A 17,777-nucleotide genomic window follows, 5' to 3' on the forward strand; every position below is an offset into this window, starting at 1 on the left:
CTTAATTATAAAATTATATTGATGGGTTCAGCATTGTATTAGTCTAACCTGCTAGGTGTCTATATGGATTCATATTTTATAGAGTCACATCTGAGCAAACTGAACATAACAGCATCCAACCCCCCCCCCCCCCCCCTCTACCAAAATTGTAAATAAGGGATTTAGGGGCTCCGGTACAGATTTTGTAGGAAGCTCCAGAATCTTCAGGCTATATCTCAACTTCTTCAACTCAATATATTGCAAAGAGCTCTTAGTACCCCCCCCCCCACCACCACCACTGAAAAATCTCAACTTTGGCACTGCCATAGGTAGAAACCTAATCTGTCTACCCAATGCCCTGCGAGAGCGATAAAGGGCTGGTCAGGCTTGCAATCACTATGATCTCGCCATATACAGTTTGCTCTGGCAGAGAATAAGTGGTGCATTACCAAGCAGGAGCTCAGAGGCTTATCCTAAAGCTCATAGACCGTAATATCAAGTCTATACCAGAACCCCCAATGCCATTGATTCTATTCTCATATGACAGATGGGTTTTTGGGACCCCTCAAGCACCAGAGCTTGAGTGCAACTGTGACCTCTGTGCCCCGTATACTTACCCCCCTGCAGGTAGGCCTTGGATAAGTGAGCCTGGGTATTAGCATACATACAAACAGGTGAGTACTGACACATTTATAGTCCCTGTAAGTCCCGGCTACACAGTTTCCCATAGCAGTTATTTCCTTGTCTTCTAGGCGGTTTTAGACTCTTGGCTTTATACCGGGTATATGTTTACATGTGTCTCGCTGGAAATAGAATCCCATTCAAAAAATCTGAACTTTAATATCATTTGGAAGAGCGCCCATACAGATAAGAGCTGGCTCCCATTAGTTCTGCTAAGTATGACCTAATGGCCTTTCCTGAGACAGGGGGATTGATTTCCCATGCCATTACCACAATACAATTTTATTTTACTGTCGAAAATATATAGTACCAGTCTCCGGGCGCAGGGTGGGTACACAGAGTGGAATGCGTCTTCTAAGAGGTCTCAACCACTGGCACAGAACCTGCCTATTGATTATGGGCATGCTTAGGAATACATACAAGAGACCATCAAAATAGGCCCAATTCCTTGTGCAGGTTCAAGCCACTAAGCTCCCATCTGGGAATGGCTCTCCACCTGTAGTACAGAAGGATGGTATGACCCATGGGTTGGTGTGCTCCTTCCTATTTTTGAAGGTCCAGTGAAAAGTGATAGCACCACAACTCAAATTGCAAGGGGCTAAACAGAGGTTGGGGTCACCCATCCCACGGCCGTCATGGTAGATACAGGGTTGCATCTGGCATCAAGGCTCCTAGCGGGATTAAAGTGACCCTCCAGTCCTGGACAAAGATGGCCAAACCACTTCTCTGACTACTTGATGCACATTAGTACGCATTAGTAATCTAAGGACAACTTCACATGAGTGTATGTGCGCACGTAATACGTAGAGAATAGACCCACTTATCTCAAATTGTTAGTACATATTGATGTATTTTGCGTGTGCATTTCGGTCACGCAAAAAAAAAAAAAGATAGCACATGTTCTATTTTTCTGCATATTTCTGCATCAAAAGTCCCCATAGAAGTCAATGGAGGTGCACAAATGTGTGCATAATACCCAAAAAGACATGCATGAAACACGGCGTAATTGCGCAAAAAACAAAAAAAAAATGCGCTCAGGCATGAGTAAATAGGCATACGCTCCATGTGAAGCCGCCTAAGACCATATGCTGATCTGACTGCTCACATGGGCGGCACAGGTCGATCCCAGCAGGTGTAGTGTCTTACACTACTGATGCATACTAGTGCACAATGTGCAGCAGGCAGTCTGAGAAGCCGTGTGGCCATCTTTATTTGTCCGTGATCAGAGGGTCGATTTAAAGGGTTCGTCTGGGACTGGAACAAAAAGTCTGCTTTCTTTCCCCAAAAACAGCGCCAGCCTTGTCAACAAGCTGTTAGCAGCTCTATGCCCTTAAAGGGACCAAGGGATTGCTCAGCGATACTGGAGACAGCCTATGAACAAGAGCGGCGCTGTTTTTGCTGGAAAAGCATATTTCAATTATCAGGGCTTTTGTATGGGTTTATTCTGGGTTAGCAGACAATTCCCAATGTATCTCTGTATCTCTCTCTCTTGGTATCTGTAAGAAACCTACTGTTCATTCGGAGTTACTTGGTTCATTACTAAAATGACAATGCTACAGTGGAGACTGACACTGACTCAGGCAACACAGCTGAATAGAGAGATCTCTAGATAGATCTCTCTTCGTATGTCAGTTTCAGCAAATACTTATGTTCCTTATCAGATAATTCTGGAGCAGTTCACAGTCTGCTTTGTGGTGTTCCTCTGTTATTCCTCCTAAATAATTACAAATACCTGTACAACTGGGTGTTACCATTCTGCATGGCAAAGAGGTGTGTCCCTAAGTTGTCAGCACTGATTGGACAGTGTCAGAATATAGTGACATACACCCAAACAGGTAACACTCAAATGTCAATTTATTCTTAAATTTCCAGGAGGAACAACAGAGGAACGCCACAATCTGAGGTCCTAAGGAAAGATGCTGCAGAATTGTTCGTTCGCAAGAAAAATACAAATATTTACCAAACAGATGCATCAGGAAAACTGACGGGTCGTCTCTAATTTTGCACAATGGAGATTTATCAGGGTCTTTGGAAAGTTGGGTGACAAACTCTGTGGACATGGTAACGGCTGCCATTGGAAGTATTATCAGAGTCAATGGAAAACTATGCAGCAGCTTGGAGAAAACTGAGAAGTTCCCACTTTAGTGACACAGCTCTTGCCTATTGCCACTAGTAAGCGGCGGGGGTCACAGCGGGTTGGACCTGTTAATTGGACATTGATGGCGTGTCCTCACAACGTGCCACCAATTTCTGTCCTAAGACAACCCTGTTGAGTAAACAGGGATCTGGCGTGGACGGCTGTAAGTGCCTTTTACTAAGTGGTAGACTTTGGAACGGAGTAAAGATTATTCAGATATGAAGTCAATAATCTAAATTATTATTTAATATTAAAGGGATGTCCAGGATTAGGAAAACATGGCTGCTTTCTTCCACAAGCAGCATCCCTCTTGTCCATGGGTTGGTCTGGTATTGCAACTCAGGTTTATTGAATGGAATGGAACTGAGCTGTAATACCGCACACTACCAGTGGGCAGGTATGGCACTGTTTTTGGATGAAAGCAGCTATATTTTTCTAAGGCTGCCTGCACACGAACAGGTCAGATTCCGCATGTGGGATCCTGCAGCGGAATCCGACACTGGGCCCGCACATCTGTCCGGAATCTTCTTAATCTGTACTGAGGATGGTCCACATGCGCAGTACAGATTCAGCCGCACCGTCGCTGGGCGATGACACGGATCCTGCGACCTTTTCGCAATGATGATTGATTGACTTCCTTGGAAGCCGTCCATACGGAATCCGCCAAAAAATAGAGCATTCCGCAATTTATTTCCAGTCGTGTGCAGAAAAAAAAAAATTAAAAAAAATAAATCGCTTTTCATTGCATGTTATGGGCGGTATTTGCTCCGCCATGCAAATCCGGCTGTGTGCAGGCAGCCTTAGCCTGGACAATCCATTATATTTTCACAGGAGTTAACAGACACTGTCCTATAGACTTCTGGAACCTCACTGTTACATGATCTGAATGTTCAGCTCTAAGGTGCTGTACTGCTTGTCTTCTAATCGAACACTCTCATTTTTGGCATCCTAAGGGCCCTACTAGACAAGACGATTTATCATTTGAATGAGCCAACAAAGTCAGAGTTCACTCGGGCAGCCCGTCTATACAGGCAGATACATCGTTGGCTCGTTCAAAGAGGAATCATTCAGTCGTTCATATTCGCTGTATAAGTGAATGAGAACGACTGAACAATCGGTATATAAGCCGAATAATAAGTGAACGAGCCAACGATGATTCTAATGCTGCATAAAATGAATGGGGAGCAAAAAGCAAAGGATTAGCGCTTATTGGCTGCATTTAGACTGAATGAATATCAATCACTTTCACTAGTTTGACCGATTTTTTGGAACACTAAAAGGTCCATCTAAGGTCATTGGGCTTTCCAAGTACGATTGCCTGCATTCATTCATCATTCACCTCTCCACTGTTAGTGATCTGTGGTAGAGATGAGCGAGTATACTCGCTAAGGCACATTACTCGAGCGAGTAGTGCCTTAGCCGAGTATCTCCCCGCTCGTCTCTAAAGATTCGGGGCCAGTGCGGGGCAGGGAGCGGCGGGGGAGAGCGGGGAGGAACGGAGGGGAGATCTCTCTCTCCCTCTCTCCCCCCCGCAACTCACCTCTTACCGGCCCCCGAATCTTTAGAGACGAGCAGGGAGATAGTCGGCTAAGGCATTACTCGCTCGAGTAATGTTCCTTAGCCAGTATACTCACTCATCTCTAATCGGTGGCCATCATTCCGCCGAGAAATACACTATAGCAGGGATGTAAGTGATGGTGTTGGCTACCACTACTGCACCATCTATATAGGACTAAGGGTGCGTTCACACGAGCGCATAAACGGCGCGTTTTTGCGCCCAATCGTATAAACGTGACCATCTGAGGCATTGGTTTCCAATGTATTTGTTCGCACGGGCGATTTTACGGCACGTAAAAACAGCAACCCGAAAAAAAAACGGAACATATGCGACCGAAATACGCGCCAACGCATATTCAATGGCCGAAAAGATAGTTTTCAAAGTAGGAACAAACGATAATACGCTTTCTAGCTCTGGTCATGATCGCCGAAAAACGTTCTTTCCGGCGATTAAACGCTGCGCACGTGCGAACGTAAATACGCCTACGCTCGTGTGACCGCGCCCTTACATAGAGCTCCAGTGATATCTATTCTTAGGCAGCCACTCTACCTAATTTGGCACTGCACAAGGAAAAAAATCTTTTTTTTGCTTTCATTAGAGAGTTGCTTGAGTAGCAATTCCAGCAATTCCCAAAAATATAGCACTTATTAGAATTCCTTTAGCAGGATTATTATAATTCAGACTCCAAGGATTTGTAGAACTAGAGGCAGGCAGTTCCGAATCCTTCTACAACCGATAAGGATATATTAGCGAAATGCATTGTATGCAATTCCATAATGTAAGTGTAGACTCAGCAAAAGGTGAAGCCACATCATAAGTACCTGTGACGTTAAAGAATAACCATACAGTCTCCATGATTGTTTGGGGTGCCATTCCAGCATAGTTTGTATTATAATGGCCTTAACGATTCCAGATTTAGATCCATTGCTCAGTAATCAGATCTATATGCTACACGGAGCATCCTTTATCTCCACACTCCTCAGTTCCTACTTATTGGGCAGCAATAAATACTCCAATGACATGGGGGCCTGCAGGAAAAACAGCAATGGCAAGTATCTACACGCTTCCCAGTGCCCAACAATGTACAGTAATGTATAGTGGCAATTCTCCATTGCCTATCACCCCTGTCAGAGGTTAATCAGAGACTAGCAACATATAGCTGAATCCTCAGTTTCTCAACAACATTATATAGCTGCCTCCCAGGTCTTCCCATACTTTAGTGACAAGCAATCTATATCCGAACCCATAATTTCTCTACAGCTCAGTGAAAAGCAATGTATGGCTTTGTTATTTATCTCCCCATTACTCAAACTAGCAATATATATTGGCATCCCTGATCTTCCAATAGATCAGAGATTAGCACAGCTGCACCCCTAATCTCCCCACAGCTCACTGACGAGCAATGCATTGCTGCACCCCCTAATCTCCCCACAGCTCACTGACGAGCAATGCATTGCTGCACCCCTAATCTCCCCACAGCTCACTGACGAGCAATGCATTGCTGCACCCCTAATCTCCCCATTTCTCACTGACAAGCAGAGCATTGCTGAACACCTAATCTCCCCACAGCCCACTGACAAGCAGTGTATGACTGCACCCCGAATCTCCCAACAATTCACTGACAAGCAATGTATGACTGCACCCCTAATCTCCCAACAGTTCACTGACAAGCAATGTATGACTGCACCCCGAATCTCCATATTGCTCACTGATAAGCAGTGCATTGCTGCACCACTAATCTCCCACAACTCACTGACAAGCAATGTCTGACTGTACCTCTAATCTCCCCAGAGCTCTCTGACAAGCAATGCATTGCTACACCCCTAATCTCCCCAAAACTCACTGACAAGCAATTTATGACTGCACCCCTAATCTCCCAACAGTTCACTGACAATGCATTACTGCACCCCTAATCTCCACATTGCTCACTGACAAGCAGTGCATTTCCGCACCCCTAATCTCCCCACAACCCATTGACAAGCAATGTATGACTGCACCCCTAATCTCCCAACAGTTCACTGACAAGCAATTATGACTGCACCCCTAATCTCCCTATTGCTCACTGACAAGCAGTGCATTGCTGCACCCCTTTTCTCCCTACTGCTCACTGACAAGCAATGTATGATTGCACCCCTAATCTCCCCACAGCTCACTGACAAGCAATGTATGACTGCACCCCTAATCTCCCTATTGCTCATTGACAAGCAGTGTATGATTGCACCCCTAATCTCCCTATTGCTCATTGACAAGCAGTGTATGACTGCACCCCTAATCTCCCTATTGCTCACTGACAAGCAGTGTATGACTGCACCCCTAATCTCCCTATTGCTCATTGACAAGCAGTGTATGATTGCACCCCTAATCTCCCCACAGCTCGCTGACTAGCAGGCAGGCAGTGTTGGCTCAGAGAACCAGCCCACTACTTGGCTGTTTGTGGTTGTGTTGCTTAGTACAGGGAGAGGGGGCGGTACAAGGGAGGTTGGCAATGCTATAATCTCTTGCTCCAGATTATTTCACTCTCCCAACAGCAGAGAGCTGTGAGCAGCTGACATCCCCCAGGAGTTACTCGTTCACCCTGCTGCTGCTTCCTCGCCCTGGGATTTAAACCATTTTCCATCCAGGTGGAACTCCAGGGATCTGCTGCCTTACTGACCACTGTGCAGAAGAGCTGACAAGATCTCGGTCTTTGGAAACTTGGTTTCTTTTGCTTCTTCCTCTGAGACAGACACAGTGCTCGCTGCCTTTGTGCATTTAATGATTGGGAAGGGAGGGGGTACATAGGAGCTCCATGCAGACAGGTGATGGGCGTTTCAGTGGAGATCTAGAGCTGCCTCCTTGGGCTTTTATGTGGGTCTGATCAGTGCACAACATGCAGACCTTGAGCCTCATTGCCTGGTAGAGATCAACCCATCTGCAAAAAAAAAGGAAGGGGAGAGAGATCAGGTTGGTCCTGGAGAACCCACCCAACCCCTCAAAACGTCCAGCAGATCCAACACATTTGGTGGGGTGTTGATCCCCCTCTAAGGGATGGTACTGACTCCCCCAGACACAGGAGCAGTTCTGCAGCTCCTACATCAAGACATTGCATTGTCATTCAGTAATAAGTGCAGCAGAACGCAATGACGAGCTGGGCTTGGATTTTGCTTCTAGGCGTCTGCTACCTGTCTTCTTCATTCTGCGAGGTAGGTCTTGGCTTGTCTTCATATTCTCTATATGTTCTATGTGCAGAGGACCCTGTATATAGATAGCATTGTGTGCAAATCCTACATTGCCTCCCATACACCAGCAGCCTTCACACTTGCACTAAGGGCAGGGCTAGAAGGACCTACAGTGCTAAGCCATTTACTCACAGCAGCCTCAGATCATGAGGAGCTTCTTGCTATGACCATGCTACAAGTCACCTGCACTTGAGCAAGTTGCAGACTAAAGGTGGCTTCACACACAGTATTTTTGGGAAAAAATACACTTGCATTTTTTTTTGTTGCAGGTTTTTTGAACGAAAGCCAGAAGTGGATAAAAAAAAAAAAAAGAATGAAAACTATAAAGGAAGGACTCTTACTTCTCCTTCCTTCAGGATCCACTTCTGGCTTTGGCTCAAAAAACACCTCAAAAACGGCAAGTGTGTTTTTCAAAAAATGGTGTTTGGGAAGCCACCTTGAAAGTACCCATGCACATCAAAGTCTAGTAAAGTCTAACAACCTCCAATCATTCATATGACTGCCAACACCTCCCATGGTCCTGTTAAACTGCATTTAAGGTGCCCACTGTCACCGTGGGTACATGAGTATACAGGTATACTTTGGGCAAAGATTCTCCAACCAAAAAGCCATGGCCTTAAAGTAACTGCAAGAGATGTCCTAAATGACAGTTGATGACCCAAATTCTAGTAACATTTTTTTTTAAATGTGTATGGGTACCTTTAAGAAAATGACTGACAGCCCTGTTTCCCAGGAGGTTCTGCAGTAGATGCAGATTCTCCAACAATAAATGACAGCTGCTTCCCAAGAGGTTCTGGCACAGGTTTTTCTGCATTGGCCTCCTATGGTGGCTTTAATAATGAATTCACTGAAGTGCTATATTCATATTATAGTACACACCACATTCTGAGTCCATGCCTAGACAAGATTAGGGCATGTTCAAGCACATTGGGCTCCCAAATGCTATTTTACTCCCTTCCTTTCCATACACTACTATGTCGGAGGTCCTACACATGTGCTCAGCAAGAATCTATAATGTTAGAGCACATCTGTCTTGGGTATACTGCCTCCTAGTACAAAAGTTACTAAGCCATAATTAATGGGGATTTGTAGGATCCTAGTAGAGAAAATGAAGCTAAACCTAATAGCATTGCAGAATGTTGGTAATGTTTGCCCTCTTTCATCTGTTGGCATCACATCCCTTTGTCCAAATCAAGTTTAAAGATGATACATTTATTTGTTTGTTTATAGAATAGTTAGATTTGTATCAATATGTTTTCTAAACAGTTTTGGATAGATGTAAAAGTACTCCTATGGTATAATGGGTGTCCTCCAGCACAGACGGCAAATGAGCATGCCCCATAGCATGTGTGAGAAGTGGGGCAAAGCTGGTAAAGTTTCAAGGCTTTGCTGTACAGTGTAATATATCTTCCTGGCCCTTGTAAAGGGAGAATGTCCAATTCTGGTGCTATTTGGAAGCGTTATGTACAATGGCAGAGACTTGTGACTTTCTGTGTCCACCTTTCTGATGTGCATGTACATTTGGGCAGAGATTGCAGACTGTAGTTCAGGCTGTGATTTCGTACCCTGAGGGCCCCGTGTACAAGAAAGCAGAAAAAAACCCCAAAACCCTATTGTTGATTTCATGGATAAATGGAAGCAGTTACTTGCCCATTGGCTTTTCTCAGAGTTTTGCTTTCCACACCTGCTGCATGTGGTGATCTTCAAAGCCCCTGGCTGTTTCCTTCATATAATGCTACTGCAGGTTGAACTAACCAAACATGCAACCACTTAAGACCTGTGGTTAAAGGAAAAGGGGGGAGCATGCATGTAAATGACTGTGTAACCATATATAGGAATCGTTAGACGCTCTTGACCAAAGAGCTTACAATCATGTCACTCTAGTAGCATAGGAGTCTTAGATCCATGTTGTTAATCCTGTTTGGCTAGGCCATGGACTTAAATATACTTAGATATGTCATTTCTGCATGCCCTTTAGCTATAGAGTAGGACACAATGAGCTGATTTTCCATTTCTTGCCTTTTGTCTTGGGCTCCCGACTGCTGACATGCTCCCTTAGAGAAAACACAGACACCAATTGCAAGTCTAGTTTGCTTCTGTTATACAACTGGCTGAATGATTTCAAGTCCTGTAGTCTCCTTGCTAGTAAAATGGGCAGGGAAATGACGTTTTGTGACAACTTCTGAGAATGTGAGATGGGTGCAAAGGTAACTTGGGACACTGATAAGGAGTGAGGTGCAGTTGTGGTGTTATGACATTGGTTTTTTGCTGTGACCGTGGAAGAAAATGTACAACACTTTCCCCTTTTGACATTGAGAATAATTAGTCAGGCCTGTGCCATGTACCTGAAATTGGGGCAATGCCCTTCTAACCCAACTTACGCACTTTTAGCCCTCTGTGCTGGAGGTTCTCAGTCTTGCAGGCATTCTGTCCTGCAGCATGCTCAGTACTAAGGGAGGATCCAGCATGTGAGCTGTACATTATATAGTGGGAGTGGATTATCATTGGGAAGTGGCTATGAACTGTATTTTTAAATGTGTTTCTTCCCTGGCTGCATTAAGGAAGCAGAGTTCCCTCAGGAGCTGATCGAGAAACTGGCTCACAGTGAAATCCACAGCATCAGTGACCTACAGCGCCTCCTGGAGATTGATTCCGTAGGTAAATTCAATTTCCTTTTTACCTTCTCCTGTTCACCTCTGATTTATGGATGTTGTTACCCTGTGTTCCCTTATCCCTTTCCTCTCTGTGTAGCGCAAATGGTTAAATGGGAAGAAAGGTCAGATTCCAGGCCCATAAACAGCAGCTGAGCCATTGATAGACTAAGGGTTTATAATAAGTGTGTGACTGTACTCTCTTGGGGGGGAAAAAGAAGACCTATGCGTTGGGATATGGCAGTATAAAGGTGACTTGTGTTTAGTCATTGCCTAGTCCCAGTAGAAAAGGGGTTGGTGGAAGACACTATGATGAGTTAGTGATAGTTTTGTCGCTGTTTATTTACAGCCCATCCATTGCTATCAAAAGTAAATGCAATATGGTCTCTTATCTGATACAACAGGGTGGAGGGCTGTGTGTACAAATGGTTAAAATGTGATCACAAATGTGGCTGCTGGTAATGCATGCCATATTTAGGAATGGAGGATTCCATTTTTTTGTTATCGTTCATTTTGGCATTTTATTACTGTTTGATGTTACAGTGTCATCATTCAACATTTTTTTTTTCCTTTACTCAAGCTATGAGTAGGTCCTAAACACGGAAAGTAAAAAAAACTTTTATTTTACTTTTTGGAAGCCGTTCTGGCTATAATTTTATAACATTTCACCAAAAGTGCACTGTAAATATGCTTTGCAGCTTTGTCTAGCATTATTATGTAAGGCAAGAGCCAGAAATCCAGCTTTTGGTGTTCTTCACTGAAAACCTATTAGAATGACTTTGATTACTGACAAATTTTGGACAGTCATGTCTTTTTATCAATGTCTTGTACCGTCTACCAGAAAAATGGTGTAGAAGAATTCCAAGCTGGACTTGATACAATAGAAGTAGTGTTGGACTGGGATGCCAGGGCCCACTAGTAAAATTCATTCTGAGCCCCCCCCCCCCCCCCCTGTACAGCTACATGCAAATATTGCCTGATTCCCCCATTCACAAATTCCTTGCCCCTCATATACTTCAATAGAAGGGTGGCTGTGTTTGTGTGTGGCCCTATCTATACTGAAGTGTATATGGAGAATGCAGTGAGCGGGAATTGTTAGATTTCCATTTACCTAGTATGTACAGATGCTGTGTGCAGTTTGAAGGGGGGGGGGGGGGGGCTAGGGGCCACCCTGGCACAAGGCCCACCGGGGTTTGGTCTGTTCCTATGTGAGCCAGTCAGAGCCTGAATAGAAGTAATGACACTGACCATTGTCTAATTCCTCATCCATGTGACTTTATTGAAATATGTCTGCTAGAGCGTGTAACCACTTCTACTCTCTTGCTAAGCAGATCATATCTTACAATGTTATGACGTTGAATAGTGGGAGCTATTTTTGGTCGTTTTGTAGAAGATCTTCATTGGAAGAAGAGAAAAAAAATCTGTTCAGAAATGTTGCTCTCTCTTGGAATTTAATCCTATCGGGGGAAGGGCATGCTTGCATTTTTACTTGTACCGCATGGCTGCGTATTAATTTGGTTCTTAATTGAAGAATTTGACTTGTTTGGTTGATGGAACCAATATTTTTGACAAATGCAGTACTGAATATGAGGATTGGAACTCCAGTCCTCAAGACAGCATAACAGGTCATGTTTTCTGGACTTCCTCAGTATTGCAGAGGTGATGACATTGCCATAGGTGTTCTTACTTGAGGAAATCCTGAAAACATGACCTGTTGGGGCCCTTGGGGACTGAAGTTGTCCATCCCTGCTCTAGAGCTTATATTGTCTGACAAGTACTAGTCTCGTTGGACCCAGCACATAGAAGCGTGTAGAGGGGTCGGTAGGCATTGAAAAAAATCAGAATGGGTAACCCACAAAGTTTGGGTTCACAGCTACCTTCCAACTTTGGACAGGAAGGACAATACTTCTCAACCCCCCCCCACTTCCCCATCAAACCCAAACCCTTGGCGGTATAAGTCTTTGGCCTGCCCACCACTCGGCAGCTTCCTTCATTCATATCGAAGGTGATTCCCACTCTACACTGACCCCATAATTATCATGGTAGACCTTCTCATGCTTCACAGGACTCAAAGAACCACACTTTTGCTTTTTAGTAACTTATGTGTTGCAAAACGGTGTTTAGAATTAAGAGTTACATTTTGAAAAACACCCACTGCTTTTGTAACATAATTACCAAATATCCCTTATGAAGCCTTAGGGAAGAAATGCAATAATTATCTGGGATTATGTGGCACCAGATATTTTTGTAGCCTTGTACCTGTTGAAAGGATTTTTTTTTTCTTCTTTGAGCTATAAAACAGAGGAAGATTATGCGTGGTGGTGAAAAGATACTTTACAATAGCCATGTTATGATGGTGTCGCTAATGAATAGGAAAGACTCTTTGATTAACATTGGGGTGGTTGAGCTTCTGTTGAGTGCATGCCTTCAGCTATTTAGTCTGCGTTGCTTTTGAAGTCGTGTTGGGTCCTCCTAAATTTGGCCGTAGTCATAAATAATAAAAAGTAATTATTTGTAGGGTATTAAACAAATGAGTGGTACAGGATCAGAGAGGCTGCTGGAACAAGACTGCAAGGCTAATTTCCCTCGGATCCACGCAATTGTGTAGTAGAGTTGTAGGACACAGATCTCCTCGCCTCATTCACACATCCTTTACTGAGGGCATAATTGCAGGTCTATTTATATAGGCCAGGTTTTCTGCTTCACAACCTCCCTTTTGCCGCTGAGCTTAGAGCAGGTAATGAAGCACTACGGTCCCAGACAGCTGATTGTGCATGTTTAAGATAAAAGGAGCTTTTATCTTGAAAGGAGGAAAATGCTGAACTTCCAATTAAACATGGCAACATTTCTCCAGCCATATGGTGAAAACGTGCAGCGCTGTGTGACTCGCAGGGTGGATGAATGGATGTATAGACTAAATAGTGGAAAAAGGCTACCTTCCCTAGGCCTCATGAACTGTCATGTTCTAGGTTCAATGGGATGTCTCAAATAGTTTTTAAAAGCTATGGTATATTCAGGTCCATAAAGACAAGACTTGTGTTTTATTAACAAGCAGTTGATTTGTTGCTTAAAATTCTGCAACTGTTCCCATTCATCTGCATGGGAATTGCAGAAATCCATGTGTTTGACTCCAAAACAACCTCATTAAGACAAATCAAACGGATGGTTTGGTGTAGAAATCTCTGCAACACTTAAATAGCCAACAGAATACTGTGGACTTTTGGAAAACTTTTTTTTCTTTGTCTCAATCGAGTGTCGACCCAAAAGTAAGAAACCCAGTAATTTCTGACCTTATTCCTTAAGGGCAATATCAGGGTGTGATTCACAGCCCAATATCACCCTTGCAATCCTTCTGAAAACCCTGGATGCAAGCTGTTTTCATATTGAAACAGCCTCAGATCACGACGGGGGTTCCCTTCATCCCCCGCCATCGCTGTCACAGCCGCGGCAGAAGATCGCAATGTCCTCCCACTGTTTTCGATGGGGCAGGCGCTGATACCAGCGGCCCCATTGAAAACCTGTGGAGCCCTCTGGATGCAATAGCCTCACATCCCTGCTGGGCTGAAGGAATCCCGCAGCAGAGCGGTCACAGCCATGGCAGGGGATCGCAATGTTCTCACATTGTTTTGAGAACAATGGACAGTATTGCAAAAAGTAAGGAGATGCTGCAATTTTTTTTAATGCAGCATCGCAGGAGTGAAAATCTCTCATATGAGAATAAAACCATTGAAAATCGCTGGCTTCATAATGATGCGTCTTCGCTCTCACATCGCAATAAAATCGCAGTTTTCTTGCCAGTGTGAAGGAGCCCTAAAGGGGTTGTCCAGTTGTAAAGTATTAGTGCCATATTCACAGAACAGGTCCTCAATGGTAAATCAGGGGGGCCTGCCTGGGACTGCCCTGCCAATCAGCTGTTTTACAATCTGATGCACTTGTGCATGGAGGTGATATCTGCAGGAAGCGGGCAGCTTCATTCTGTCAATAGAGGTCAGGCTTGGTATTAGAAGCAGAGTTCTCATTCAGTTCAGTGGGAACTTGTCCTGCAGTACCAAACCTGGCCACTGCAGTGAGAACAGAGTCATCTGCTTCCTGCAGAAAACAGTTTGGCAGCCAAGTAAACAACCGACTGGCAGGGGTCCTGGGCAGTGGACCCTTTCTGATCTACTGTCGGTGGCCAGTCCTATGGATAGGCAATCAATAGTTTACAACCATTTAACCACTTTAAACTGGTGTTCTCTTAGACTTAGAGCATTGTGTGAAGAAAAAATACATACTACTTAGGCTTGTTTCACAATGACACACACAATAAAAAGTAATTAAAGTGTTTTTTTTTTTTCTTTCTCACCTAGTAAGACTGCCTATAGGAATCCTTAGGCCACTCTCTCACTGGCGCCTGTAAAAAAACGCCACATTTCAAATGCCGTGTTTCACAGCATTTTCAAATGGGTTCGCCAGAGTTTAATGCACCCAATCATTGCAATGGGTGATGAGGTGCATTAAAAATAGCTGAAACGCACCAAAGTAGAACAGACGGCGTTCGAAAATCGTGACGTTAGTAATGCCGCATTCAAACACTTGTCTGAGCAGCCCCATTGAAATTAATAGAGGCCTTTTACACCCTTTAGTGCGGCGTTTCAAATGCTATGCTAAACTCTGTGATGAGTGGCCTTAGGGTATGTCCACATGGGGTGGCATTTGCTGTGGAGTGTCCACAGCGGACATTCTAGAGCCCAAAATCCACATGAAAAACCCAATACTTTGGTGTTGAAATTCACCCTCGCACTTGAAGAAGCAGAACTAGCATTGAAAATCTGTTTCTATATTTGACATGTTGTGGATTTCAATTCTTGCAGTGGATTTTTTTTTTTTGCGTAATCCGCTTGCAGGAAATAGAGCACAGCTTGTTCTGTTTTACTGCAGAATCCGCAACATGGAGCCCATAGTGCTTTATGGTTGTGGATATACCCGCAGCCCATACAAATTTCATGTGTGACCGTGTGAGCCCGGCCTGAATGTCATGAATTTTCAGTGCCGAAAACCTGCCCATGTGTGGATATACCATTAATAAGGTTGTCCAGTTGTTGACTATTGCTGGCCTAATCGCAGGATAGACCATTAGTAGACTGGTGGGGGTCTGCCACATGACACCCCTGCTGATCAGTTGTGTTTACTGGGTTGATGTGTTCATACAATGAGTTGACTTCTGCAGAAAGCAGATGGCTGTTTTCTCTGCAGTAGCCAAGTTTGGTATTGTAGGATAAGTTCCCATTCACTTTAATGGGAGCTAGGGCTTCAATACCAAGCCTGGCCACTACATTGAGAATGGAGCTGTCTGCACCCTGCAGAAATCTGCTCAGTACACAAGCTCAGCGAACAGCTGATTAGTGGGGGTCCCTGGCAATGGAACCCAGTGGTCTACTAATAAAGACCTGTCCTACTGACAGACCATCAATGGCTTACAACTGGACCCCCCCCCACCCTTAAAGAGTTTACCGAGATTGGAATTACTCTGAATTTATTTTTTTTTTGCCCATCCCCCTCCTACCCGAAACAGTACCAGTCTTGTGTATGCGTTCTGTCTAGAATTGAAGCTAAGCCTCATTGTATTGATCTTAATAATACTCACACCCCACTAAGGTGGAGCCTTTTTTTTTTTTTCTTTTTCTTATTTCAGACACTTGTTCTGGCCGCCATCTTTATTTCTGAAATGTGGGGGCAGATGTGCTATTGGTCGCAGACAACCAGTATTTAGAATCTATTGTGGGTGACTAGACAGGTCTCCATGCTCTCATGAAGATCCAACTAGTCACCTGTAGCTTCAGGCATTTGTTGCTCAGCAACTGCCTAATTACTTGCTCATCTATGGTTGAAAGCAAACTGTAAAGAGCTGTTGAAATGATAATGAAGATACTGTGTGGTGAAATGTACATTTCACTAATTATGGCAATTTTTATAAAACTATAGCTATGATATCCCATGCAAGACCAATTGCTGACAAATTTAAAGGGGTTTTCTGGGACTTGACTATTGATGACCTGTGCTCAGGATAGGTCGGCGATAGTTGATTGGTTGGTGACCACCACTCGGGATCCCTTCCCATCAGCTGGTTGGATGTACTGGCTATTACTGTTAATGAAGCCAGAAGCAGACCGCTCCATCTGTATTGCAGGTGCAGCTCCTTCACAGCCTAGCCAGGGCTGGTTTTAGTGAGTGGGGAACATTGGAGAATTGACCAGAGCTGCTTAACTCTTCTATAAGTAGAAGAACTTTGAAGCAAACTAAAAAGAAACCCTAAGGCTGCCTGTCCACGGGCGTTGCGGTATCCCGCGGTGGATCTCTGCTGCAGGAGCTTGCACATTGATCTCCGCGGTCAGCCTATCTCCACGGGCAGCGCTGATAACATTCTTTCAGCTGCTGTCCTGCTGGAGAACAATAGCGATGTATTTAGAGCACAGACCACCTGCTGTTCTCTAAATACATGCAAATGAAGCTATTTGGCTACTAATGGGCTAATTAGCCCATTAGTAGCTAATGCAAAATTTTCTGTTGAATTTTTGAGCGTGTGTGTCTGTCTGTGTAAATGGACCTTTAAGTATTCATGAGATTGTGACCTGTCAAGTGACCCCCAAACCTTAAAACAAGTGAATGGTATTCTTCTTCTCTTCTTGGGTAATGGAAAACCATTTGATTATCACAAATTAATTCTGTAAAATGGCAGTGTCCCCAGTGAGTTCTCATGGGAAAATTTTCAAAAAAGGGGAACATCAGCGACTGGCTATTGAGGTGCAGTTAGGTTATGTATATTTAAATGTTAAGCCAAAGGAAAGCTATGTATTCTTCTTGGACTTGTTTATGATCCTCAACCTTATTGCTTGGTTTATTCATGAAGGTAGATCCTGTCTGGATATAACGTTACTTGATGTGTGATGTATACGATGGCAATATAGTAAATATTTAATGTTGCCTGCAACCGCTAAAGCATGCTCACCTAATTACATAAAATGGAATACAATTCTTGTAATGTGGCAATATTGGCACACGTAAGATGCTGGATTATCAGAACTATAGATGATTAGTGAAGTCGGCAGTCTACATGAGACCCCCATTTAGTAGCAAGCTGGACCTGCTTTGGCCTTCAGAACCGCAGAAATGTTTTTCAGCGTACATCTACAGGTATTGGAGGATGCAGAATGGGCCCATTACTCTACCTCAAACAAACAGAACTCTTGGCACCTGACAGGAAAGGTTCATCGATTCATGCTACACCAAATACCAACCCTCCCATCAGCATGGTTCAACAGAAATCTGGATTCATCGGACAAGGTGATGTTTCCACTGCCCCATTCCCCTTGGACAACAATGGTACTGCAAAAAGTTATCTGCTGTTGGAGCCCATCCACGCCGAGGAACGATGAGTTGTATATTGGGACAAATTAGTTGCAGTACCAGTGTTTTTCGTTTGTAAGTTGCTGGACTGTGCACCATCTGGCCGTCTGTTCATTAGAACGACTGTTGACATCCTCCTCTGACCCTGTTTGTTGAGGATTGCTTAT

At 44.0% G+C, this 17,777-nt stretch overlaps 1 protein-coding gene across 5 annotated transcripts in view; it reads left to right on the forward strand.

Moving 5' to 3' along the window:
• Window positions 1-7,233: 7,233 nt before the first annotated feature.
• Window positions 7,234-17,777, forward strand: part of PDGFA (platelet derived growth factor subunit A) — a 43,352-nt gene continuing 32,808 nt past the window's right edge. For all 5 annotated transcript variants that reach the window (XR_010786407.1, XM_066576369.1, XM_066576370.1 and 2 more), the window contains exons 1-2: window positions 7,234-7,537; window positions 10,135-10,231. Coding sequence is in view for 4 of the 5 variants with exons in the window: in XM_066576369.1 (XP_066432466.1) it covers window positions 7,475-7,537; window positions 10,135-10,231 (160 nt within the window). In the remaining variant the exon portion in view is untranslated. The remainder of the gene's footprint in view (window positions 7,538-10,134; window positions 10,232-17,777) is intronic.

Source organism: Eleutherodactylus coqui, chromosome 8 (assembly GCF_035609145.1).
Source record: "Eleutherodactylus coqui strain aEleCoq1 chromosome 8, aEleCoq1.hap1, whole genome shotgun sequence".
Taxonomy (NCBI): Eukaryota; Metazoa; Chordata; class Amphibia; order Anura; family Eleutherodactylidae; genus Eleutherodactylus; species Eleutherodactylus coqui.